The 27,767-nt window shown below is 44.3% G+C and overlaps 2 protein-coding genes across 2 annotated transcripts; both read right to left on the reverse strand.

Moving 5' to 3' along the window:
* Window positions 1–2: 2 nt before the first annotated feature.
* On the reverse strand, window positions 3–5,037 carry LOC110753005 (putative disease resistance protein At5g66900). Its single transcript, XM_021953797.2, has 6 exons — window positions 4,810–5,037; window positions 3,941–4,555; window positions 2,839–3,242; window positions 2,089–2,450; window positions 1,737–1,945; window positions 3–1,603 (listed from the first exon to the last, which is right to left on the reverse strand). Exons 1-6 carry the CDS (start codon window positions 4,961–4,963, stop codon window positions 762–764), a joined length of 2,586 nt encoding a protein of 861 aa, XP_021809489.2. The 5' UTR covers window positions 4,964–5,037; the 3' UTR covers window positions 3–761.
* Window positions 5,038–6,001: 964 nt separating this feature from the next.
* LOC110752964 (putative disease resistance protein At5g66900) lies at window positions 6,002–27,495 on the reverse strand. Its single transcript, XM_088244872.1, has 6 exons — window positions 26,737–27,495; window positions 26,152–26,552; window positions 25,493–25,842; window positions 25,326–25,388; window positions 7,250–7,398; window positions 6,002–7,142 (listed from the first exon to the last, which is right to left on the reverse strand). Exons 1-6 carry the CDS (start codon window positions 27,374–27,376, stop codon window positions 6,313–6,315), a joined length of 2,433 nt encoding a protein of 810 aa, XP_088100998.1. The 5' UTR covers window positions 27,377–27,495; the 3' UTR covers window positions 6,002–6,312.
* Between the last annotated feature and the right edge of the window lie 272 nt (window positions 27,496–27,767).

The following is a 27,767-nucleotide window of genomic DNA, read 5'->3' on the forward strand; positions in this document are numbered from 1 at the left end:
GAGAAATGTAAAAGAGAAGGAAATTAAATTAAAAGATAAAAAAATGAAACACAAATTACAAGAGGTAGCTCAACCATTTGTTGAGGAAAGACAAATATCAAGATCGAAGCCTTTTTTATTTTAGCAAAGAGGTTATCATTGAAACATAGGCAAACAAAACAATACAGACACGAAGCCAAAGGGAAGGCGGGAACATCTCCTTCAATCAAACAGCCAGGAAAAGGAAAACAAACAGACTAGAGAAAAAACAAGCAAAGAAGCTCAGTTAGACGGCCAGCCACTAGGACGCCACCAAAGGATGCATGTCAGCCTCTAACCAACAACAACTTACGATCTTGGAGGACAAGGTAATCCATCTGCCTGCAGATAAAAAACCAGGGATGATGGGGGTCTGTGAATCCAGACTTCCTCGCGCATCCTCCTCCTTGCATTCGCCGCAATTGAATCGTCTACACCATTTAACCGATGAGGGATCCACAACCAATTACAAAAGTTGAACTGGTTATAACGATTTCTAATAGCAGAAAGGATAGGACAAATAGACCAACACTCCTACTAATTCCGCCGTTGACATTTTGAACCAGCTCCTTCGAGTTTGTCTCAATGATGATGCAGGTGGCACCCAAGTGTCTCATAAAGAACCCCATCTTGTGCTTTAAGAGATCAACCTTCTCTTTAGTGCTGGCACTTCCAACAACATAGCAAGTTGAAACTATAATGCACATTTGTGCTAGAAAAACATGGAAACATCAAGAAAAATCTCAAGATGGATGCTTGTGGAGCCAATTTAGGTTGATATCTTCTTTGAGCACCTTTATGTGTATGTTTTTGAGAAGGGGTAAGAAGGGTTCCCATAAAATTTCAGTCTCTTCGTCACATATCACATTCTTCAACTGTTCAAGGTCCAAAACTGATGCAGGCAGATCTTGCAATCTTGAGCATTGTCTCATGTTGAGCTTTTTTAAACTGCAAATCTCACCAATGTGTTCAGGCAACTGCTTAATGCTAAAGCAATAGGATATGTCAAGAAAGTTTAACTTTTTGAGGTTCCTAATCGAGCTTGGCAACTCTAACAAGTCTGTACAAGACCTAAGCCTCAACACTTCCAAACTGAGTAACTTTCCGATCTTTTCAGGCAAGGCGGATAGGTTATGACAGTTGGTGATGCTAAGCTTCTTAAGGCGAATGAGATCACAAACCTCAACAGGCAACTCCACCAGATCATGGCAATAATCTATGTGCATTTCGCCTAGATTTGGCAATGCATCTAAAATGTTGATGGAACCTTTACTAAAAGCTTGACCGATGCTACACATGAACAAAGATATCTTCTGTACACTTTGCAACTGTTTGAGGTTCTTGCTTATTGAAGGAATTGAAATGTGTTCCAATCTAATTCTCTTCAGATTTGATGACGAACCAAGTAGTTGAAAATTATTTAATTCAGCAGGTAAGAAACTGAAATTTGTGACTATTAGAACCTTTAATTTATCCATTTTCTTCACAAATTCGGGTAAGTTGTAGCTCTTTGTTTCAAAATTTAGAACTAGAACCTCTGCTTTTGGTAGTTGCATGTTTGGCCATTTATTTGAGAAGGCTCCATCTGCAAACAATAAGCTATAAGATGTGAGTGTGGGAAATGCGCCAAAGTAATATTCAATTCATAGTGCGTAGTATGTGTGCGCGTCTGTGTGTACGTGTGTGCGTATTTACTAAAGAAAGAAAGATGGGACAACCAGTTGAGATAGATAATAGTCGAGCCTGCATGAGCTGATGCTTTGCCTCTGTCAGCCAGTTAGGAAGATTATCTCCACGTATGTCTATAATCAGTCTTTTTCTCTGTCCTATTGGGTCCTGGCTTGCCTGATGGATAGCCAACTCTCTAAGCATATCATGCTGAGTAACGAAGTGTTCAGTGTAATAGCCATCAGCCTCCCGCTCATTCCTGGATGTTCAATAATAATTTGCTCATAAGAGATTTCTTCAACATAAATATTGGAACAGAAAATTATGAGCAGCACCGAGTCATGAATATAAAGGAAAAAATGGAGTGACAGTAGCAGACGAGGAACATGAAAGCCTACATACCTTGCGGCTATAAGATTAGCTAAACTCTGGGTGGTTAGTTCGTAGAGGTTTGCAATGGACAGACTAGGTTCGTCTAGGCCATATAACTCTGCCCACATATCTATAAGGGTGGCAGCAGAGATTCTTTGATCTTTAGGAAATGAGCAAAGGTCAAGGAAACATTCCTTGAGTGTAGGCTTTTCTTTATCCAAGGCATCTATGCTGCTTTTGAGGCAAGCAAGCAAATCATTGTTAGATGCAAGTATAGAAGAACCTTTAGACCATTCCATTACTCTTTTTCGCCAGATCTCTATAGGTTGGCCGCGAAGTGATCTTCCAACTGCTGTAATCGCAAGTGGAAATCCCTTACATAGCTCTACTATCTGCAGTTCAATTTCCCCAAATGAAGCCAATCACTATTTGAGTTGCAGGCCCAAAACAATAGCGTCTAAATCTCATGTCAATGGTTTCATGCAGATGACAAAATGGTTAAGTAACTATCTACGTAACATGAATGTATAATCATTTGCAGGTTGATATGGTAAATGGAAGCGTTCACTATTCACTCATGTGTATGGATGTTTAACAAATACATACATATATATATATATATATATATATATATATATATATATACATATAGGAGTTCTCAGTGCAGGATGTCCCTCCTTTTAACAAAGGACGAATTTTGTATTTAAAAGACAGACGTCCTGTAGAGAGAAAAAAACCTACATGTAATTATATTTAAAGAAAAATAATAAAAGAAATCACCTTTCTCGAAAGATCTTCCCGAGCATAAGAGCTCTTATCCTCCAAAGATGCTGAATGATGAAAAAGAGCCATTGCATCTTCATCATTCAAGGATTCCAAATGATATGGAGAACCAAATCTTGGAAATGCAAATCTTGATGTGACCAAAACTTTGTAATTTGTCATTTTGAATTCATCAAACTTCTCAAGTAGGGACTCTGATCCTGACCAAACATCATCCAGGACAAAAAGTACAGGATTTTGTGATGTTTCCTTCAGAAATTGTTGCAACCAGTAAACTGCAATTACTTCATTTTCGAAAGCAGGCACCTGGGAACCCTTGCGTTGATATAGCTCATGTACAATAAGGTCCAAGTTGGGCTTTTTTGAAAGAGTGACGAAGAAGATATTGTTCTTGAATTTATCTATCCAAATACAATTTAAGAGACATGTCACGAAAAGCTCATTGAAATATGTCTCCAACTGTGCAAAGGAAAACAATATACACAAATGGTGGTCATACAAAAGAATATCCAGGTCTCAATTGGAAGCCTAACATATGCACATAGTAAGAACTACGTGAGGCAATATTCTTAAGAAGACATATCCCAGTCATGAAGTTATAAAATCCTTGGTTACTCTTCTGAAGTAATAATTCCTATCAGTGAGATGTGGTGAATATATTCCCGTAAGGCTATAACTGTAGAAAACAACTACATTTAAAGGTTGAATAAGATATCAGAAGTATAGAACAGAGAGACTTGAGTCTCCCTAAAACCTCTGTCCCTTAGCCATGCATATTGATATAAGTTTGACATAAATTTTCAATCCAATAAGACATACGATTCAGGCAACGGCTCATTACAAGATTAGTGGCTTGAAATGAATCTATGTAAATATGTTAATTTGTTCAGATGGATCAGATTAGGGTATACTTATGTTAACCACCAACAAAAGGGAACTTAAAGAATATTGGTATCTTCCACATACCACTAAAACAAAAAAAATAATGTTAAGTTTCATATCATAATACCACTACCATTAGACTACTAGTGTAGCACTTTTCAACTAGGAAGTAAAACTGCTTTACCAATTAGAACTGAAAAAAAGAAGGTTGATATACCTCTAACTTCCTGATCTTGACAAAACTTTTTTGCCAATGTGGTTTTCCCACATCCACCAGCAGCAGTCAGCACAAGCATTGACACATCATCCTTAAGAAGCTTTATCTTCAATTCTTTCAATGGCACATCCAACCCAACTGTAACCGGTGGAGGTTCAGGCACTGAAGACCAACCATTGATTTTTTCAGGTTGGTTTTGCATCACCAAGTTCCCTTCAATTCGATGCAGCACCGTCTCTATATTCCTCAAAGAAACCAAGGTCTCCTTGGCATCCCTTATGCACTGCACTTTCAACACCTCCACTAGTCTTTGAAGACATTTATCCAATTCATCAAGCTTTCTGGTGTATCTGTATTTTCTGCAGCTCCACACACCAACCTTGCTGCATTTGTAAACAAGCTTTACCCCCTCCTCCATTTGCGTTGTAAAATTTCCTAGCCCCTCCTTTGAGTTATATTTTTCTCTCTCTTTGATCACTGGCTGTAAAGACTCCAGTGTGGATTTGATATCTCCAAGCAGAGATTTAAACATGGTAGTCTCCTTCTTCACTGCTATAACAGTATCAAATAGCATTTGAAATGCTGCTCTAAAAGTACCCCCTCCGACTAAATCCACTGCCATGAGTGTAAAATAATACCCAACACCAAAATCAGACAAATTTTATTTGTTTCAAATAAAAAACCCAAACAATACGAAGACTCAATGATCTCCTTGCTCTGATGAAACAGGACAGAAATCCGATAAATGCTTTCTGAGATGAAAGAGAGTATAATCTAGTTCAGTGGCAAAGAATGCTATGAAGATGTAGTTTGCAACTCTCTGAACTTATATGATGAGAGAGAGAAGATTCCAAGTTGGAGCTATATACCTTTTTGATTGACTGATTGACTAAAGCAAACGCAGTTTCCAGTGTAAGGTTGTACTAATTCGAGAAACTGCAACCATATGATCACAAAAATACAAAAGAAACTGCTACGAACACCAGATTTTTGTTTCTGCAATTCACCGTGTCTCGGAAACATCGAGGGCAGATGATCAGACCGTGCACGCGGTGGAGAAAACAAGCCCTAATTTCGTTAGACCTTTTTTTTTTTTTTTTTTTTTCTTTTGGCAATTGCTAGGATAGAGTTTAAAGATATAGGTCACATTACACTTTTGTCCCTGTAGTTTGAGTAATTTTTCACTTTTATACCGTAGTTTCAGTTGTACCTACCAATCTTAGTTATGTAATTTACTTTTGCAATTTTGATCCCAATTGTTAATTCTGTTAAAATTGAAGATGTAAATCTGATGTGGCAGCTTGTATGTGAAGAAGTAAAAATAAGCAAACTACATACTAAAATTGTCAAAAATTGAAACAATTTTACTAGAGTGTAATTTCACCAAAGAAATAATGTGAGAAATAATACAGAGAAATAGCGGCGGAGCTACAAAAGAACAAGGAGGTGTAGCTGTATTTCCTCTCACCGAAAAATCCCTTGGAGAGGCTGGGACTTACCCCTTTGATGGTGCCCACCATGTGTTCGACTAAATGCCTCAAAGAGGTTGTGCTATTTTGTTTGCTTGTGTTTTTTCTTTTTTCCATGAATTATGAATGACATTAGTATTATTTGAATTCTAAGGGTATTTGGTTTTTTTGTTTTTGTTTTTTTTGTTATTGAGCTTTTAGCCTTTTAAACTCTCCCTGAAAAATTCTTGGCTCCGCAATTGCAAGTATTAATGGAAAATTACTCAAAATGCAAGGATCAAAAGTATAATTTGGCCAAAGAAATAATACGAGAAAACAAAACATAGGGGTGGTTATGGGCTGATTATATCGATTAAAGGATCTACTCCTTTTTCATAAAAATTTATAATAAAAAAAACTAGTCATGCGCTAGTAAACTTCAAAAGAAATAATAAGAGAAACAAAACGTAGGAGTAGGTATGGACGGGCTATTCTATACAGAACAAAGGATCTGCTCTTGGAAGACGCAAAGGTTGGATATGAATGAGGATATTTTTTACTTTTTTTGGGGGCGGAAATGGGGATATGTTTATGTTTATGTTTTTTAGGCGAGATGAGAAAGATTCACACAAATATTTTGTCTATCCATCACAGATCACTTCCTGCTGCAACCTTGAGCACTGTCTCTGTCTTTCGTCATAGAAGGTACATTAGTATATGGTACGAAGGAAAAAGGTAGAGAAGAAAATTAAGACAAACTGATGGTGGTAAATCCAAATCCTCTCATTCACTTTGTTTTTACAATGCAAAATGAAAAACAAAAAAACGTAAAAGAGAAGAAACGTAGGAAAAAGAAATATTGAAACACAAATCACACAGACATTGCACCAACATTTGTTAAGGACAGTCAGCTCTCACGGCTTGTTAGTAGAGCCAATTAAGGTTGTGTTGTTCTTTTGCCACTGTTATGTTTATGTTTATGAGACTGGATTTGAAAGGCCCCCATAAGTTTTCTGTGTCTTCATCACATATCACTTCCCGTAACTCCATAAGATTCAAAACTGATACAGGCAGCTCTTGCAGTCTTGAGCATTGTCCCATGTTGATCTTTCTTAAACCACTCATTTCACCAATCTCTTCAGGCAACTCCATAATGCTCAAACAATTATATATGTCAAGAAATCTTAACTTTTTTAGGTTCTTAATAGAGCCTGGAAGCCTTTCCAATTCTGTGCAGGACCTTAGCCTTAATACCTCCAAATTGACCAGCTTTCCAATCTCTTCAGGCAAGGCAGATAGCTTATGACAATTGGTAATACTGAGCTTCTTTAGGCGGATAAGATCACAGAGCTTGGCAGGCAATTCCACCAAATCATTGCAATAGTCGATGTTCAATTCCACTAGATTTGGAAATGCCTCTAAGATTTGGATGGAAGAGTTGCAAAAAGCTTGACTGATGCTGCACATGAATAAAGATATCTTCTGCAGACTCTTCAACTGCATGAAGTTCTTGCTTGTGGAAGGAATTGAAATGCGCTCCAATCTTATTCTCTTCAGATTAGCCAAAGAACCCAAAAGCTTGAAATTACTCAAGTCAGCTTGTAAGACACCATAATTTGTGACTATTAGAACCTTCAACTTGGACATTTTTTTCACAAACTTTGGCAGAACATAGTTCTCCGTCTGAAAATTCAGAACTAGAACCTCAGCTTTTGGTAGATGCATGTCGTGCCATTTTGCCGAGGACAATCTATCTGCAAACCAACGCTATATGATGTAAGTTTTGGGGAAACATTAATGCAAAAGTACTATATTCAAGCCTTAGTTTATGTATTTGGTAAAGAAGGAGAGATGGGACAACCAGTTGAGATAGACAATAAGCGGGTCTTCTTGGGTTTATTCTTCTGTTCTGTCCACCACTTAGGGAGATTGTCACCACAAATTTCTATAATCAGCCTTTTCTCCTGTCCTATTTCATCTTGACCAGTCTGATGGATAGCAAGATTTCTGTTTACACCCAAATTAAACAGCCAATAAGGACAAGACACGTGGAGGAAACTGGGCTTGGTCAGAGGCACCCTCGGCACCCTACCTACCGATCTCTCCATTAGGGCAACGCCCTCTCCTGGGACACGTGGCGCGCTCCCAAGCGACGCCCACAGTCCCACATCGAAATAATCAACAAAATGCACACCTCCCAAGAGCTATAAAAGGAGGCCAACTATCCCAAAATAGAGGTAATCAGAACTTACGGCATACAAGCCTATTGATCTGTCAGTTGAACTTTCTATTCCCGAACTTACTTAAGCATCGGAGAGCCTTCGGCCGGTACCACACCGGTGCCCTAGGTCTTACCGTGCGCTGGCTTTTATTGCAGATTGCACAGTCTACCGAGGCATCAAGTCTACCGAAGACACAAATTTACTAAGTTGACCCTCTAAGTCAAAGAACCACTTTTTGGCGTCAATAGTTTGGCGCCGTCTGTGGGAAATCGATAAAATCGACCCTTTATCCCGAACATATGGGGACCACTGAAAAAACTACGTTCGTACCACGAGAGGGGATGCCGTTCGGCATGCCAAGCGGGGTGAGCCCTGCGCCAGCCCCATACACACCGGCAACTAATCCCCCTGTGATCCAATCCGCCGAAAACGCGGAGCTTTTAGCCCAAGTCGTGTCCCTTCGGCAGGACATGGCTAGGATGCAAGAACACAATAATCTTCTCTCGACAAGAGTGGAAGAAACGCAACTGCTGTTAAATCAGCAGCAAACGCAGAACATGCCGACAGACCGATCGTCCGAAAGCCTACAGACTCCTCGTCGGCAGAAGAAGGGCAAGAAGGTGGCAAAGGCAACGCCTGCGCCGTCTAAACAATTGGTGGTCCCGGCACCCAAAAACAAGCCCCATGTACCGAAGCAGGTCTATTCCGATTGCCGACACAGGCTGCTGGAGCGAGAAGTCGAACGGCAGACCGAACGGCAGCAATCGCCGATCAGGATCAACGCCCGCTTGGACGACCCCCGACTGAAGAACATTGGGAGGAAGTCTCCGATACGGAGGATACAAGTCCTAGAATCCACGGCAGAGTCTGACCATGAGTACACTCCTTCCACCAACCGGTCATCTCCCTACCGTTCGGCAACCCCGACGAAGTTCTCGGAGGTTAACCCTGCCAGGTCCCAGCCGCGATCGGAGCATCAAACGGCGGAGGAGATACCGGACAGAGACCCAATCATCCGCCTCCTCCTTCAAAGGGTACAGAAGATGGAGGACGATCGGACTCGTTCACAGGAGCCAGACTGGGGAAGGCTTCGGCCAGGACCCTTCACCGAGCGCATAAGGCACTCACGGCAGGATAGGGATGTGCAGCCCCTCCGCATCACCCCCTACACAGGGGTGGAGGATCCACTGACGCACCTTCATTCTTTTCAATCGGCAGTAGGGTGCCGAGGGCTAAGCGACGAAGGCCTTTGCCTTCTGTTCCCTTCCTCACTCACAGAAGCAGCTCTGAATTGGTTCTACCGTCTGGAACCAGGGACGGTCGACTCCTTCGACGAGTTGAAGCAAATCTTCCTGAACCACTTCATGATTCAGACAGACAGACTGTGCTCTGCCGATGATCTGTATACCATCCGGCAGAGGGATGACGAACCATTGCGCGAGTATGCCGCACGATTCAGCCACGAGTACTCGAGATGTCCGGATACCGACGACAGGGCAGCCTACGGCGCCTTCAAGAGTGGCCTACGGTCCTCACACTTTCGGTATCTGGTACACAGCAGCAATTGGCGTACGTATGATGAACTCATGAAGCAAGCGGCAATCCACGCCAAGGCTGAATACTTCAACTCGAGGGCCGAGCCCACGGCTCGGCAGAGCGAACCAGTACAGCGTCCCTCCACGGCACAGGCATCGCCGTACGCACCACCAACCCAGACTGCGGCGTACTCTGAAAGTCACAAACGCAAAGATGCCGGAAGCTCCCAAAAGGGGCATTCTAAGAAAAACAAGAGCAGGTACGGCAGGGACAACTACCGAGCCCCACTAACGGCACATAACCAAGGAACGGAGGTGTTCATCCTGCTCAACACCTCCTACGAGGCAGTGCTGCTGAATGAAAACGAGATAATCCCGAAGCCATCGTTCAGAAAGCCTAATCGGCAGGACGGCAGGGATACAGGGAAATTCTGCCGATACCATCAGCAGAATAGCCACAACACCGAGGACTGCATAAGCCTGCGAAAAATCGTTGAGCGGTTAATTCGGGAAGGCAAACTGGACCAATACATAGCCAGGCCTCAGCAGGCGCCAGTCCCGAACGCTAATCGGCAGATCAACATGATCAGCACCATCAGCGGAGGCCTAACCCTTGCCGGAGCATCTAACCGTTCGATAAAGCAGTATGTCAGGGCGGCACAATATCCCCAAGTCCTCGGCATCGAAAGCAGCCGGCATACAAAGATGCCGAAGGTCAGGTGGGAACCCATCACCTTCTCCGAAGAAGAAGAGGAAGGGATCATCTACCCACACAACGACCCTATGATCATCCGAGCCGACATTGCCGAGTTCGATGTCGGACGAATCCTGATCGACAATGGCAGTTCGGTAAACGTCATCTTCGCCAATGCATTCAAAGAACTCGGAATTGATGACAGCCAAGTCAATCGGCAACTCTCGCCTCTCCTTAGCTTTTCAGGAGACCTGGTCTAGCCAATCGGCAGTGTCAGCTTACCAATCGCCTTCGGCACAGCACCACGAAGGACCATGGTCTACGACCAGTTCCTTGTGGTAGACTGTCCTACGGCGTACAACGTGATTGTCGGCCGAACGGCGCTAACGGCAATAAAGGCCCATTTGTCCCCCCACATGCTACTCATGAAGTTCCCAACCTGCTACGGCACGGGGGCAATCAGGGGCGATCAATTGAGCGCTCGGAGCTGCTACGCCACAACGTTGAAATCGGCAGCTCCCCACAAGCAGAAGGAAGCCTTCACGGTCGCAGACTTGCCGAACGGCAATGAACCAGTGGACGATCCAAGGGAGGAAACGCCCACTCCAGTGGCACAACCTGCCGAAGATCTCGAAACGGTGGCGCTGGACGAGAATCAACCGGACCGGTGTGTGAGAATCGGTACCATGCTGAACGCCACCCTCCGTGCCGAATTCATCCAATTCCTTCGGCAGAACTCAGAAGTCTTTGCTTGGTCCTACAACGACATGCCAGGCATATCCCCTGACATCATCAGCCACAAACTGAGCATCTCGCCAGCATTCAAACCTATCAGGCAAAAGCGCCGATCCTATGATACCGAACGGTATGAGGCCATGAAGAACGAAGTGGACAAACTCATGACCATTGGCTTCATACGGGAAGCCATATACCCGGAATGGCTGGCGAACTCAGTCATGGTTCGGAAGGCGAAGGGCGGATGGCGAATGTGCCAGGACTACACCGACCTCAATAAGGCCTGTCCAAAGGATAGCTTCCCGTTGCCACGCATCGATCAGCTGGTTGACGCCACTGCCGGTCATGAACTGCTCAGCTTCATGGACGCATACTCTGGGTACAACCAGATCTTCATGCACCCTGCCGATAGTGAACACACGGCGTTCATAACTGACAAAGGCCTGTATTGCTATAACGTCATGCCGTTCGGCTTGAAGAATGCGGGGGCAACCTATCAGAGACTGGTCAACCGAATCTTCGCTGGGCAGATCGGTAGCACCATGGAGGTCTACGTAGATGACATGCTAGTAAAGAGCCGAACGGCAGGGGAGCATTTGAAAAACCTATCGCTCATGTTCGGCATCTTGAAGGATTACCGAATGAGACTCAACCCGACGAAGTGCGCATTCGGCGTATCTTCCGGAAGATTCCTCGGTTTCATGATCAGCCAGAGGGGTATTGAGGCAAACCCCGATAAAATCAAAGCCATAATCAACATGGAGGTACCGAAGACACAAAAGGACATCCAGAGCCTTACCGGACGAGTGGTAGCCCTCACTCGCTTCATCTCCAAAGCTACAGACAAATGTGCACCGTTCTTCAAAGCCTTGAAAGGGGGCAAACACCATATAGAGTGGACTGCCGAATGCGATAAGGCGTTTCAAGACTTGAAGGACTACATGGGCCGAGCACCGCTACTGTCGAAACCCCTCCCTGGAGAAACGCTCTCTCTATATCTGTCGGTATCCAGCACTGCCGTCAGCTCAGTACTGATACGGATCCCAGAGAAGGCAGAGCTGCCGATCTTCTACGTCAGTAAGGCCCTTCAGGGGGCAGAGTCTCGGTACCCCCCACTCGAGCAGCTGGCTTTAGCTCTGGTCGTTTCTGCCCGGCGGTTAAGGCCCTATTTTCAGGCCCACACCATCATCGTTCTGACCAACCAGCCCCTTCGGCAAGTTTTTCAAAAACCAGAAACATCCGGAAGGCTGGTGAAATGGGCGATCGAGCTAGGAGAATTCGACGTGCAGTTCAAACCTAGGCCTGCCGAAAAGGGACAAGCCGTAGCAGACTTCATCGCTGAGCTGACACCTTCGGAGACTTCAGAAACTGAGAAAACCCCTCCACAGGAAGGCTTACCGAATGGCAGTCACCTCGACCAGTCAACTCCTTTCTGGATCCTGCATGTTGACGGTTCGGCAAACCAACAAGGATGCGGAGCAGGCCTGGTACTCACCGCTCCCGATGGAGCCAAAATTGAATATGCCATCAGGTTTAGCTTCCGAACGTCCAACAACGAGGCCGAATACGAGGCACTTTTGGCTGGCCTACGGCTCGCCAGAAGCATGGGGGCAATTCAGATCAGCATCTACAGCGACTCGCAGCTAATAGTGAACCAGGTGACTGCCGACTTCGCAGCTAAAGACGCATCCATGACGGCATATCTTACGGCAGCACACCAATTGCTAAACAAGTTCCTGACGTACGAGATCCGGCAGATACCAAGGATCGAGAACAGTCATGCCGACGCCCTCGCTAGACTGGCTTCGGCAATCAACGACAAAGTGGGTCGAAAGATCCCCGTCGAGATACTGGCCCATCCGAGCACCGCCACTGCCGAGGTCTGCGCTGTAGAGTACAACGATACGTGGATGTTGCCTATTCACGCTTACCTAACGAACGGTACCCTTCCTACGGATAAGGCCAAGGCCAGACAGCTGCGTTACCGATCGACGAGGTACATTGTCATCAACGACATTCTGTACAAACGTGGTTACTCGACCCCCTACATGAAATGTATCACCAAAGAGCAGGGCGAGTATGTCCTTCGGGAGATCCACAGTGGTGTCTGCGGCGATCACTCCGGTTCTAAATCCCTGGCCCACAAAGCCTTTCGGCAGGGCTACTATTGGCCATCCATGCACAGGGATGCAATCGCCATGGTAAAGAAGTGCGACAAATGCCAGAGGTTCGGTAACATCCCGCACCTACCTGCCGAACCCCTCACGCCTATCGTAAGCCCATGGCCATTCGTCCAATGGGGACTCGACCTAATTGGACCAATGCCGCAAGGCAAAGGACAGGTCAAATACGCGATCGTTGCCGTGGACTACTTCACGAAATGGGTTGAGGCCGAAGCCTTAGCCACCATAACGGCAGCTAGAGTTGAAGAATTTATCTGGACCAACATCTGTTGCCGCTTCGGCATTCCCTACGCCGTAATCACTGATAACGGCAGGCAGTTCGATTCGGCGCTCTTCAGGCAGTTCTGCACTCGCCTCAAAATCAACCTGTTCTTCGCCTCGCCAGCTCACCCTCAATCGAACGGCCAGGTTGAGGCCGTAAATAAGATCATCAAGAAACTCTTGAAACGGCAACTCAACAGTGCCAAGGGCGCTTGGCCGGAGAAGCTTCCCGAAGCTCTGTGGGCCATACGGACATCCTACCGAACCTCCACAAGGGAAACTCCCTTCAGCCTCGCATTCGACTCGGAAGCCGTTGTCCCAGTTGAGATCGGTGAGTCTTCTTACCGAACGGAAAGCTTCTAGCCGAAGGCTAACGAGGCAGCACTTGCGTTAAGCCTGGATTTAATCGAAGAACGGAGAACGGTAGCCAACCTTCGGAATGAAGCTTACAAACAGCGCGTCTCTCGGTACTACGACTCAAGGGTCAAACCGCGTTCCTTCAGAATCGGGGACTGGGTCATGCGCAAGGTTTCGCTCGCAACCAAAAACCCAACGGAAGGAACCCTCGGACCTTCTTGGGAAGGACCTTACGAAGTCATCGGCATCCTACGTTCCGGTACTTACAGACTCCGAGGCACAGATGGGAAGACCCTCGGTCACCCATGGAATGTGGACCATCTCAAGAGTTATTTTAAATAAAGCCCCCTAGCCAACGGCAGGGAGGAATTTGTATTGTTGCCTACGGCATATATAAATAAAACGAGATTATCCAGTCCCATGTATTCGGAACGTAACATCCTAGCGGTATCCATTCAAAAAATTTGTTTCGGTAGGGCTCACCAAAATGAGCCACAGTAACATTGCCTACGGCAACTAAAAGTAGACCACTACATGCTTACTGCCGATTCCAACTTAGCTTGTCAATTTTCATTCCAAGTTAATACAGTATGTACGAGCCTACGGCAGTACAACGCCCTAGAATTGCCTACGGTATTCTCATCGCGCAAGGACTACAAGGCTATACGGTATCCTAGACGTGCCCACGGCATTTCCATAGGCGAAAGGCTTTGTGGGACCTTGTTCCTACCGATGCTTTGGTTTGTATACCGAAGGTAAGGGCACTTTGGTTAAATCCAAGGCAAACCAACTCCTAAGTGGCCAACGGCCCAATCAGTAATTATCCTACAGTTATTAGCCTACGGCAGTAACAAGCATGGATAAGAATTCAAAGTGCAATTAACAAAAAACACAAGTCTGAAAAGACAAATTACTTCAAATTAAAAATGCCCTCGGCATTAATATGTTCTGAAATTTTGCCAACGGCAATTACAATACAAAAAATTACTATTATAAAAATACAGCTCAAGCCTCGGCAGCACGCCCTCCCTGGTCTTCGGTAGCCTCAACCGCGGCACCAACGGTCGCGTCAGGGGCATCCTCGGCATCCGGACCTTCGGCATCTTCAGGGGCATCTTCCCCCTTATATTCCTCGATCATCTCCTCTGTGATGCCTTCCGGTAGGGGAGGAGGATCGGCAGTGAAGTTCAGGTTCAGCTTCTGGCCCGGATTAAACCGCTTGAAACGGTAGATGAGGTCCGCCATTTCCGAAGCCACTTCATTATCCACCAAAGAGGTGAACTCGGAGGAGGAACGGTATCCCCCGATAGCTTCGTTAACGGCAGCCTCTATCTCCGCCGCCTTCGACCTCTCGGACGCCTCCAGTGCCGTCCGCGCCGCCGCCTTCGCTCATTCAGCATTCCTGGCCGCCTGCTCGGCGCCATTCAGAGCCTCGCGCATCTCGGCGAGCTTCGCCTCGTGCCTTGGATCTGCCGTTCGGCAGCGTGCATGTCCTGCATGAGGTTGGCGTGATCCTGGAGGGCCTTGGCTGCTTCGGCAACCTTGGAACGGCCATCCTCGTACAGCCGTTTGGCACGCTCGGCAGCATTGATCGCCCTCCTCATGCACAGCCACATGTCCATCGACGCCTGAAAGGTGAAGCCACAAGTTAGTACCGAACAAAGCATAACAACAACGAAAACAAGAGGGGAATCAGAAGGTTACCGTGGCCTGGAGACGGAAGGCACGCCCCACCTCTTCCCGAAGAGCCCTCTTCGGCAGCTCGTCGATTTCAGACAGCTCCATCTGCGAACCCAGGATCATGTGGTTCGTAAACTGAACTGTCTTGGATGGACAGGCAAGTGTCACTGCTTTGGCAGGGCCCTCCTCGTCCTCAACCGCGAAGATGGCCCTCTGGGAATCGGCAAGCCGGACGCGCTTGGGAGTCGAGGCGGCATCCAGGTCCACCGTCACGGGCCGTTTCCCGGACGCCTTGGACGAAGCGGCATCGGCACCCTGGCTCGGAATGGGCGCCGGCTCGTTGACAGGCGCCCTTCTACTAGACCTGGCAATATTGCACACGACCCGTTAACACGACACGAATTCGCACGAAATTATCAGTATTTGGGTTGAGCTTAATGGGTCGGGTTGAAAACGGGTGAACCCGTTAGCCACCCGTTAAGCTAACGGGTCGTGTTGGGTCGAAAACGGGTGAACCCGTTACACCCGTTAGGAGCAAGGGCATTTTTGTAATTTTCGTTAAAAAATTAACCTAGGTTGAACTTGAAAGGAAGCTTCAATTTTGTTATTCCTCATCTCCTCACGCCGCTCTCTGTCTTTCTCTCAAGAGAAAAAAAAGTTCTCTCTTTTTCTCCATAGATCCAAACCAAACGATCAAGGATCAACATCAACTACCTTTCCTCTTCTCGAACGAAAAAAGGTATGAAATTGAGTTGGAAACGGTTGCTTTCTTTTATGCCGTCTGTCTTTTCCTTCTCTGTCTTTCTCTTAGCAAAGTAGGCTCAGGTTAAGATTCATTGATTCATAGAAATTGGGGAATATAATAAAACACCAACCGATCAATCCAATCCTTTACTAGTTTAGTGGCTTCTACCTATTTTGTCAACTTGCTGCACTATTAATTTCTACTTTCCTATTTTCTTTGTTTGATTTATTTATTGGTTTAGATGAAGACTTGCTACTTAAAAAAACCAAACAATTGCAACTTGAAAAGAGGTAAAACAATATCCATACAGCAAAAGATAGTTGCTGAAAGATAGTTTATTGGATATTCAATGGGTATGATAATGATTGATTTGCTGCACACTAGGCTATTATTTTGATTCTTGAAACACTCCATCCGTGAGTTTTACATTACTATAATTGATATTGAATTTATGTCCTCTTTTTTTTCTTTTGAAGCTTATGGATGTTACAGAGAGTACCGAAGCTATGAGACTCACAGATGAGGAGTCTATTGATGTTTCAATGGGTGGGGATACAAGTACTGCAGATGTAGAAGATAAAGAGTCAAGCCCTAGAAGCAAAAAGCCTAGAGGCATCAATATTGGTAAGAGAAAATTGAGATCTTCTGCTTGGGAAACATTTGATTTATTGCCTCTTGGAGAAGATAAAAAAAGGCGTGCTAGATGTAAAAATTGTGAGATAGTTTATGTGTGTGATAGTAGGTGTGGGACTGGAAATTTGTTGAATCACGCTAAAAACTGCCTAAAGAAATCACATGGTGATGTGAAACAGTTACTTATGTCATCATCTGGATTGCGTTCCCCTAAATTTGATCATATCAGATTTCGGAACTTGTTAATAGAGACAATCATAAAACATAACTTGCCTTTTAGCTTTGTTGAATATGAGGGAGTTAGGGCTTTGTTTGCTTATGTCTCGCCGGATATTAAGTTGCCTTGTAGAAATACTGTTAAAGCATGTGTGTTGAGGATGTTTAAAAGTGAAAGACAAAAACTTCAGAGTTTGTTAAGCTCAGTTCAGGGAAGAATTTGTTTAACATCAGATTTATGGACCTCTGTATGTACTGATGGCTATCTTGCTCTTACTGCCCACTTTGTTGACAAAGATTGGAGATTACAGAAAAGAATTATCAACTTTTGTCATATGCCTCCTCCACATTCTGGTGTTGCATTATCTGAAAAAATCAATGCATTATTAAATGAGTGGGGGATTGAGAAGAAGTTGTTTTCTATTACTCTTGATAATGCTTCTGCAAATACTGCTTTTGTTGAAATTTTGAAGAATCAATTGAACTTTAGATCTCTTTTGTTGATGGGTGGTCAGTTTTTTCATGTGCGTTGTTGTGCCCATATTTTAAACTTGATAGTCCAAGATGGACTTAAAGAAATTGATTCTTCAGTGACAAAGATTCGGGAATGTGTCAAGTATATAAAGGGATCCGAGGCGAGGAAACAAAAATTCTATGATTGTGTTGCACAAGTAGGGATTGTGGGTAGTAAGAGAGGATTGAGACAAGATGTCCCTACTAGATGGAACTCAACTTATACCATGCTTGATAGTGCACTTTTCTATCATCGTGCATTTATTAATTTAGGGTTGATTGATTCCAATTTTAGTAATTGTCCTTCTCCTCAAGAGTGGATTACAGTAGAGAAGATTTCCAAGTTTTTGGGGTATTTTTATGAAGTTACATGCTTATTTTCTGGGACAAAGTACCCCACATCAAATTTATTCTTCCCTAAGATCTTCATAATCCAACACCAAATTAAGGCAGCCATGGAAGATAATGATAGTTTCATGAACAAGATAGGAACTAATATGAACATGAAGTTTGAGAAGTATTGGTCAGAGTATAGTTTAGTTCTTGCAATTGCAATTATTTTGGATCCTCGCTATAAGTTGCATTTTGTAGAGTGGGCTTATACTAAGCTTCATGGTAAGGATTCTCGAGAATTCAAGTGTGTTACAGACACATTGACTTGTCTTTTTCATGTGTACATGGATACTTTATCTCCTTTTCTTCATGCAAGTTATCCAACGAATGAGACAGCTAGTCATAATGAAGGTGGAGACACCATTCTTGAGGTTAATTTGCATATTTCTTATTATTTTATTTATGTATTGTTTCATATTGTATATTTGCATTTGCATGTAACTAATAGTTGTGTTTTTTATTTTTTATGGTGTAGGATTTTGATAACAGTTACAAAAATGGTTCAAGTTCATGTAAGAAAAATGAAATGCATAAGTATTTAGATGAGGAAAGACTAGATAGAAAGCAAGATATAGATGTTCTTTCTTGGTGGCAAATGGAGCATTTTCATTATCCGATACTTTCACAGTTAGCTCGGGATGTGTTAACAATTCCCATTTCTACCGTTGCATCAGAATCAGCTTTTAGTATTGGCGGTAGAGTATTAGATCAATATCGTAGTTCATTATTACCAGAAACTGTTCAAGCTTTGTTGTGCACTCGAGATTGGCTTTTTGGAAATGGAGGTATATTTATATAACTTAATACTAGTAGCTGTTTTTTTCTTTTATGTTTTTCCATCATGTGAATTCTTTGTAAGTTCTGTTTTTTTATGCTTAGCAATAGATGAAGGAAGTACAGAAGTGGAAAGCCTTACTGAAGATATCTTCAATCTTACTTGTGAAGAGACTAGATCAGGACAATGTTCCAATAGTATTTCCCTTGATGATTGATGAAAGGTAACTATAAATAATTGATATTTTATTCATATTGTATCCCTCCATAATTTAATGTTATTTTCTCATTTTTGTCTGTTTTGTTTTTTTTCTTCACAGAGATTGCATAATTGGTGAAAATTGCAATTTTGAGATTATGTTCATGGAGGATTGAAGTTTTGAGATTAGTTCATGGAGGAGGCACTAGACTTATTCTTTTTCTCCTTGACATTTTGTTTAAAACTTGTTTCAATTGAGATTAATTTGAAACTCATGTTGTCTATGAGTTTTTTTGTTTGCCAATGTGTAATGTGGAAGACTTATTTAAGGATTTCAGCTTTATTTGTATTATATCTCTAAGTTGAGGTGTTTTTATTTAATAATTCCAGCAAAAATATTGTTTATTTTTTAAATGGGTGAAACGGGTGAAGCGGGTGAAGCGGGTGAAACGGGTGAAAAACGACCCATTAGTCATAACGGGTCGTGTCGTGTTATTCGCGAATATGTGCGGGTCGTGTTTGGGTTTAGAATTTCTGACCCGTTAGCTTAACGGGTCGTGTTCGTGTCAACCCGTTAAGAAAACGGGTTGACCCGTTAACGACCCGGAACCCGTTAAAACGACCCGTTTGCCAGCTCTACCTTCTACTCACGGGCTCGGCATGGCGTTGCCTGTGCCGTTCGGAAGGAGGCTGCTCCTCAGGGACTGCCTCCGAGACCCTCTCCGCCGAGGCCTCAGGATGCCGTTTCTGCTTCTTCCCTTTCGAAAGCACTTGGAGGCGCCTCTTTGAGGTCTCCGACATCTTCTTGGCCTCGGCAGTCTTCCTGGCCTCTGACACTGCAGGAACGGTGGAGTTAGCAAAAAAAAAAACAAAAAAAAAAAACAACTCAAGTGAACTTACTCTCGGCAGGGTTTGTTGGAAATTTGGCTCACCTAAGGATACAAAGTCCTCTTTTGTGTGCTATGGATTTCTACCTAAATTCCATGACATGGTTGACTCATTTCTAGAAGAATTTTGGAGTTGCCCATGTGAGTAAATATTGGCTTGCCATCTTTGTCAAAAATAGGTGACTTGTTTGGTGGCACAAAATGGTGGAATGTTTGGTAGCCATCCATGGTTAAGTTTGGTAGCCAACATTTGAATAGTGTGAGGTTGCATTCACACTCTTGCATATTTGGCTATATAAAGGGGTTTAGCATGCAAGAAGCAAATCATGGCTTAAGAGTTCTCTAGTGTATCAAAGTGTAGAGTAAGGGGTGAGAGAGAAAAGAGAGCTTGGGGAGAGAATAGAGTTCTAAGGGGGTTTCTTTGTAAACCAAAGTTGTAACTTATTCTTTCATTAGTGAATTTCTCAAGGGGATCACCAAGAGGATGTAGGCAATTGCTGAACCTCTATAAATTCTTGTGTCATTTTGTGCTCGGTTGGTTTCTCAAGTGTAGTGTGTGTGATTCATCCATAATTGTGTTTGTCACAAAGTCCATCAACAACAAGATCATTAGGGGAGGGTGAGTTGAGTTTTGTGCTCAATTCACAACAAGTGGTATCAGAGCTGTGTTGGAGCAGCAAGTTGCTAGAGTGTTGAAGATGGCAGGTGACAAGGAAGCTGAAGGTGAAAGTAGCTCTATGCTGCAGAGGCTGCCACAATCTGTCAACATGAAGGTGGAGTTAAAGCCCTTCACAGGGAAGGAGAACTTCATGCTTTGGCAAAGGAGGATGAAGTCAGCCCTTACACAACAACATCTCCATGTTGTGTTGGTGGGCAAGGAAAAGAAGCCAACAGGTATGACAGATGATGAGTGGGGTGTACTTGACGAGTTAGCCAGAGGAGCCATCGAAAACTACCTCTCCGATGAGGTGCTCATCAACGTGTTGAAGGATACAGCGAAGCAAACATGGGAGAAGCTCGAAGAGATGTTTGCAGGGAAGTCGCTGTCCAACAAGCTCTTCCTCAAGGAGGAACTCCTAAATCTTCGGATGGCGGAGGAAGGAAATCTAATGGAGCATTTGAGCAGCTTCAATAGATGTGTTGCTGACTTGCAGAGAATGGACGTGTTGTATAATACGGAGGATAAGGCACTCATGTTTCTAACATCCTTGCCTCCGTCTTATAAGCATTTCCGAACGACACTTATGTTTGGGAAGAGTACTTTGAATTTTGAGGAGGTGGTGCAAGATGTGATGACGCATCACAGGATGTCTCAACGTTCGGAGGAGAACTCTCAAGATGCTGGTTTGATCGCAAGGAGTCGTTCAAGCAAGCGTGAAGGCAAGAGAAGCAACGAGAGGAATGCTAAGTCCAAGGACAATGAAGGGTGCTTCGAGTGTGGATCTATGGATCATTGGAGGCGAGATTGTCCGGTATGGAAGGAGAAGCTGAACAAGATGAAGAAAGCTGGAAGTTCAGCCCACGTGTGTGATAAGGACACATGTGATGAACTCTTGACGGTTACGGAGGAAAGTAACGGGGAAGTCATGGCAAGTTCTTCGTGTAAGAATTCTTCTTCAAGTTGGATTTTAGATTCCGGGTGCTCATATCATGTGTGTGCAAATAAGTTGATGTTTGACACGTATGAGGATAAGGATGCATGCAAGATTATGTTGGGAGACAAAACTACATGTGAAGTTTTGGGCATAGGGACTGTGAAGATCAAGTTGCAAGGTGGTGAAGTTTGGACTCTTAGTGAGGTAAGGTTTGTACCTGCACTAAGAACGAATCTAGTCTCTCTTGGTTCTTTGGATAGAGAAGGTTGCTCTTACAAGGCCAAATGAGGGAAGCTCATGATCACACAAGGTTCTGTTGTGGTTATGAGGGGGGAGATTCAACCAAACAACACATACAAGCTCTTGGGTGGTGCAGAGATTTGTACCAAGGAAGAGCAAGCAACAAGTCATAATGTCAAGGAGACGGTCCAACATAATGTAGCTGCAAGTGTGCTCAAGAGAAGTTGGGCAAGGAAGGTTAGTCAAGGTTGTATGACTAACGGTTCATCATCAAAGGTGCTTGATTTCAAAGCTGCAGAAAGTGTGGAGAGGAATATCCACAAAGGTAAAATCAAGACAAGGAATGATGGGGAGGATGTTGTTGAAGAGAAGCTTCTTGCCAAGGTGGTCATGGAAGGGACTCCATTTGAGGTGGAGCTTGACACAAGGGCTGAAGAAGGAAGGCAACAACAACAAACTCACAAAGGGGTTCTACTTGAGGTGGAGCCATCATCAAATGCAAGGTCCGGGCCCAAGGAATCCATCAAACCGTCCCTAGGTTTTGGATGGATGGACCAAGAAGTTCCAGCCACGTTTCAGAGTGCTATAGGGAGCATGAAGCGGGAAAGTTGGAGAGGTGCATTGATGAAAAGAAGTGTGTTCTTAAATCCAAGAGCAAGGTTGGCTATGTGGGGATTTAGTGAACAAAGGTTTGGTATGTGGTTCGCATATCAAGGCATGTCCAAGATTCAAGGTTCCAAGAAGGCAAGGAGCAACGAATTTGGCATGGGGGATCTCTCTTCTGCACAGGAGGTCCAAGTTACTCAAGTTTAGACTTGGGTAGAGCACCTTTCACCAAAGGTACATTGAGGCAAGAGGTTAATTGCCATGGTGGAGCTTTTGGAAATTACTAGAACGATTTCTAAGAGGTTGAAGAGGTTCTAGAGGATAACAATGGTTCACGAGGTGATTAAGGTTCGCCAAGGTGGAGATTGTTGGAAATTTGGCTCACCTAAGGATACAAAGTCCTCTTTTGTGTGCTATGGATTTCTACCTAAATTCCATGACATGGTTGACTCATTTCTAGAAGAATTTTGGAGTTGCCCATGTGAGTAAATATTGGCTTGCCATCTTTGTCAAAAATAGGTGACTTGTTTGGTGGCACAAAATGGTGGAATGTTTGGTAGCCATCCATGGTTAAGTTTGGTAGCCAACATTTGAATAGTGTGAGGTTGCATTCACACTCTTGCATATTTGGCTATATAAAGGGGTTTAGCATGCAAGAAGCAAATCATGGCTTAAGAGTTCTCTAGTGTATCAAAGTGTAGAGCAAGGGGTGAGAGAGAAAAGAGAGCTTGGGGAGAGAATAGAGTTCTAAGGGGGTTTCTTTGTAAACCAAAGTTGTAACTTATTCTTTCATTAGTGAATTTCTCAAGGGGATCACCAAGAGGATGTAGGCAATTGCTGAACCTCTATAAATTCTTGTGTCATTTTGTGCTCGGTTGGTTTCTCAAGTGTAGTGTGTGTGATTCATCCATAATTGTGTTTGTCACAAAGTCCATCAACAACAAGATCATTAGGGGAGGGTGAGTTGAGTTTTGTGCTCAATTCACAACAGGGTTCACAAGACGGGCTCTGACGAGGTTCTCGGTAAATAGGAATTGTGGGTATTCCCTGTCACCGGCGGGAACTCTCAGCCGAACTCTGTCAATCTGCCGAAGCTCCGACTGTGTTGCCGATGGTTGCTTCAGTTTGCCTACAAAAATAACGAAAGAGGTTAGTCCATTGAATCGAACAAACTGATCTACCGATCGGCATGGTGGCAACCTACCGGCAATCTGAAAGGTAGTTGGGATATGGAAGCGAACGGGAACCCCTGAGGGCGATTCCCAATCGCCAGAGAGGAGAACCCGCCGATTCCTCCAGGACTTCTGGGAGGTTGGCACTGCCGTAAGAAAATGGCCCCTTTCGGAAGCCCTGAGACAGTTCGCCTGGACCCAGCCACCATGATCAGTACTCTTCGATTTGGTGATGCTGTACAGGTGGGAGAACTGTTCGTAGGAAGGCCCCTCCTCATCGGCAAGCCCGAATGCCGTTACTACCCCCATCAGAACAGCCCAGAAGTTCGGATTGAACTGCCCAGGGGCATATCCAATCTGGGCTAAGATTCGCTGAACTGGGGGCTGCAACGGTAGCCTAACGCCCTGCTGAAGGACGTCAGTGAAGAACGCCACCTCACCGTCCTGTGGATTGCTCAGAGATTCGGTAGGGCTTGGGATCCTCATCCCTACCGATTGGGGAATCTTGAACTCCTCCCTGATCCTCGCCAGCTCTCGGTAGGTCAACTTGTTGGGCGGCAGGTAGTCTACGTCAAAGAGCTGCTCTCTCGGTACACCCATCGGCACCCGAGGATTACCGCTGTTTACTATCGTCACCCTCGGCATGAAAGGTGACTCAGAAGGCTCTCCACGGCCTGAAGTGGAAGCCTCCGGAGGTTGACTGGAAGATGCCTCAGGTGTCCGAACGTTCTCTTCAGGTTCGGGATACGAGCCCAACCCAGCTTGACGACCGCTGCTATAAACGATCGCCAACGGTAGGGGCTGGCTAGTCATGAGCCCCTTACCGATCCCATGGGTAGGCGCAGGTCTGAACCTCTCGCCCACCACTTCCACCTCAGAACCGCTATCGCTATCGGTATCTTGGGGTGACTCTTCACTATCGGTAGTCTTCCCCCTATCTGGAGACTCCTCCTCAAAGGCGTTGGGCTCACTCTCGAATCCCGACTCGCTATCAGACATCTACAAAAGCAACGGAAGGAAACTAAGGGCCATGCACGGATCTATCCTACCGATGCCTACGTCTCTACCTATGGCAACTAGACTACCGAACCACATCCCACTTGCATAAAGTTCTAGTCTAGTTCAAACCATGAAAGGACGTATGCACAATGAAAAGGAGAAATGAAAATTGCAAAGTTACCGAACGGTACCTTGTGTATTGGAAGTAAAAGGATGAAATCGCTTCTAGTACCGTTTGCTGTCGCCGGAAATCGCCTGTATTGCCGTTTGATCACACCGGAAATCGCCTATGTTACCGTTCGCCTTCGTCAGAAATCGCCTGGACAGAGCTCTCGCCTTACTCACAGATGCAAAGTGAGTTTTGCCTCAGAGACTCCCTCTATTTATAGGGCGAAAGTTGCAACGGTACTCCTCGAAATCCCAAACGACGCATTAATGGCGCTGCTCCGCGTGATAAGACACGCCACGTGTCGAGCGCTGAATGGGATCTCTGAGAGCACGCTGGGTGCAGAAGACGAAGCGACATTCTGTCCCATCATTACCCCTCACTGTGCGCGAGGTCGCATGAGAAGATATCAAACTCGCCCAAGTTAACAGGGTATCAGCAAGAATCTCTCGGGATCCTTTAAACATACTATGACCTGCCGAACGGTAACCCTCGAAGTGGCGACTCTTGAGTTTCCGGGCAAGTCTTTGAAATCGATCGGCACCAGGACAAGGCCCCAGCGCGCCTCCCTGACAGACTACCGAACGGTAGATTAACCTAGTGATTACCGAAGGACATACAAGTCCCCGACCGGGAAATCTCGCTCGAGAACTTGGGGGACTCCTGTTTACACCCAAATTAAACAGCCAATAAGGACAAGACACGTGGAGGAAACTGGGCTTGGTCAGAGGCACCCTCGGCACCCTACCTACCGATCTCTCCATTAGGGCAACGCCCTCTCCTGGGACACGTGGCGCGCTCCCAAGCGACGCCCACAGTCCCACATCGAAATAATCAACAAAATGCACACCTCCCAAGAGCTATAAAAGGAGGCAAACTATCCCAAAATAGAGGTAATCAGAACTTACGGCATACAAGCCTATTGATCTGTCAGTTGAACTTTCTATTCCCGAACTTACTTAAGCATCGGAGAGCCTTCGGCCGGTACCACACCGGTGCCCTAGGTCTTACCGTGCGCTGGCTTTTATTGCAGATTGCACAGTCTACCGAGGCATCAAGTCTACCGAAGACACAAATTTACTAAGTTGACCCTCTAAGTCAAAGAACCACTTTTTGGCGTCAACAATTTCTAAGCATGTCATGCTGGGTAACAAAGTGTTCACTGTAATAGCCATGCATCTCCATCTTCCCATTCCTGTTTAAGATCATAATTATTTTCTTAGCTAGTCATAAATATAAAAAAGCAAGGGTAAAGTGGAGAAGAGATACCAAAGACGAGACGAATAGAAGCTTGCATACCTTGTGACTAGATTCACCAAATTACGATTGGTTAGCTTGTGGATGTTCGCAATGGACCAAGAATCCTTATCTAGTCCATATAATTCTGCCCACATATCAATGAGAGCAACAGCAGGGATACTTCGGTCTTCAGGAAATGAAGCAAAGTCAATGAAGCATTCCTTGATTCGTCCATCCAAGGCATCTAAGCTACTTTTGAGGCAAGCAAGCAAATTATTCTCAAAATCAAGAATAGAAGAACCTTTAGACAATTCCGCTACTCTTTGCTCCCAGATCTCTGTAGGCTGTTCGCAAACTGATCTTCCGATAGTTGTAATGGCAAGTGGAAATCCCTTACAGAGCTGTACTATCTGCAGTTCAATTATCCCAAATGAAGTCAATAACTATTTGAGTTACATATCAAAAATTTAACCTCCTCCAAATCATACCAATTGTTTAATGACGATTAGAAAATGGTTAACCGGCTATATACTTTTCTTTATTTAGTTTAGAGTTAGTTCATAAGTAAAGTAGGCATAAAAGTATATGCATCTGCAGCTATTGATGTTGTTCACTTTTGTGTATGGACAGTTCTTGTAGAAAATGAAGGTGATTTGTTTCCTTGTTTTGTGAGGCAAAATAAACATAAATTATGTTTTGAAATGCAAACAAGAAATCACCTGTTTTGCTAGATCTTCCGGTATATCAGAGCTCCTATCTGGTCGGGATGCTGCATGACGAAAAAGAGTCATTGCATCTCCTTGTTCCAATGTTCCTAATGGATATTCATGGCCAAATCTTGGAAATTGAAATCTTGATGTCACCAAAATGTTGTGATTTGGCCTTTTGAATTCACCGAACTTATCAAGAAGGGATTCTGATCCTAGCCATACATCATCCAGGACCAAAAGTAGAGGATCCTGTCCTGTTTTCTTCAGAAATTCTTGCAGCCAGTTAAAGGCAATCGCTTCGTCTTGGAGAGCAGGTACCAGGCATCCCCTTTTTTGACATAGTTCTTGTACAACAAGGCAGTTGGTGTTCTTTGAAACAATGACGAAGAAGATATTGCTCCTGAATTTCCCTGGTCAAGTGGAACAAAAGAAAGCAGTCACCAAGTGGCCATTTAAATCTGTCCACAATTCTCAAATTCTTTCTTCAACAGATTCATTATAGATTATAACTGTAGAAATTTTCAATTTAGGAATCAAAACTTCACCAATTTGTATATAAAATAAAATAGGAATTGATATACATATATACCATACCTTTGACTTTCTGATCTTCGCAAACCTTTTGTGCCAGTGTGGTTTTCCCGCATCCTCCAAGACCAGTCACCACAAGCATTGATGCTTCGTCCTTAAGAAGCTCCAACTTCAACTCCTCCACATGCACATCCAATCCAACTGTAAAGGGTGGAGGCTCAGGTATTGCAGACCAACCTCTAATTTGATTTACATTTTGGTTTTGTGCCGCAATATTCGCATCGATATGGTTCACCACTGTCGCTACATTGATCACCCGAGCCCTCAGGTCACTTGCTATGTGCGCTGTCAGTACACTTAACAGTGTTCTAAGAGATGCATCCAATGCAATAAGTTTTCTGGTGTACTTGGGCTTATTGAACACGTTCGGCTTCCATGGACAGACCTTGGAGCACTTTTCAATGAGCTGAACACCCTTCTCTATTTGTATTTCAAACCTTTCTAGGCCCTGCATTGGGCGAAACAATATGTTGGGATGTTGCCTTACATCTTCATCCACTTGTTGAAACAAGTCTAGGGTGCATTTGAGATCTCTGAGGTGGGTTTCAAACATTGTAGCCTTCGACGTCACTGCTATAACGCCATCAAGCAGCGCTCCAAATACTGCTCCTAGACCAGCTCCTCCTACCGCAGCAAATGCCATAAATACACTCAAACAACACCCAACTCTCAAGCTTAGTATTTGTTTGAGTCTAATCTGAGACAAGAAATCAGTCTATGTCTTCGCAGAATACGAAATGCGGAGAAAGTGGGAGACTCTTGACAGAGATTTGGGACCCAAGAAAAACAATATGAATATATCGGTGAGAGAATCTCTGGGTCAATAAGGAAAGCACGATCGAAGCTCGGTCGTACTTCTAGGAAATTATGTGTTCTTTTTAGGAAACTTTCGTAACAAGTAAAATAAGCTTCCACGCTGAAAGTGGGGCCATTGACGACTAAGTCAAGATAGTCAGAGTTTTAGCAAAGCCAGTAGGACCACATTTGGTTAATTTCCTCCCATATAATGTTCTTTAGGAAGTCCCGATGGAAAC

This window comes from Prunus avium, chromosome 7 (genome assembly GCF_965620075.1).
Source record: "Prunus avium chromosome 7, drPruAviu1.hap1.1, whole genome shotgun sequence".
In the NCBI taxonomy this organism is placed as follows: domain Eukaryota; kingdom Viridiplantae; phylum Streptophyta; class Magnoliopsida; order Rosales; family Rosaceae; genus Prunus; species Prunus avium.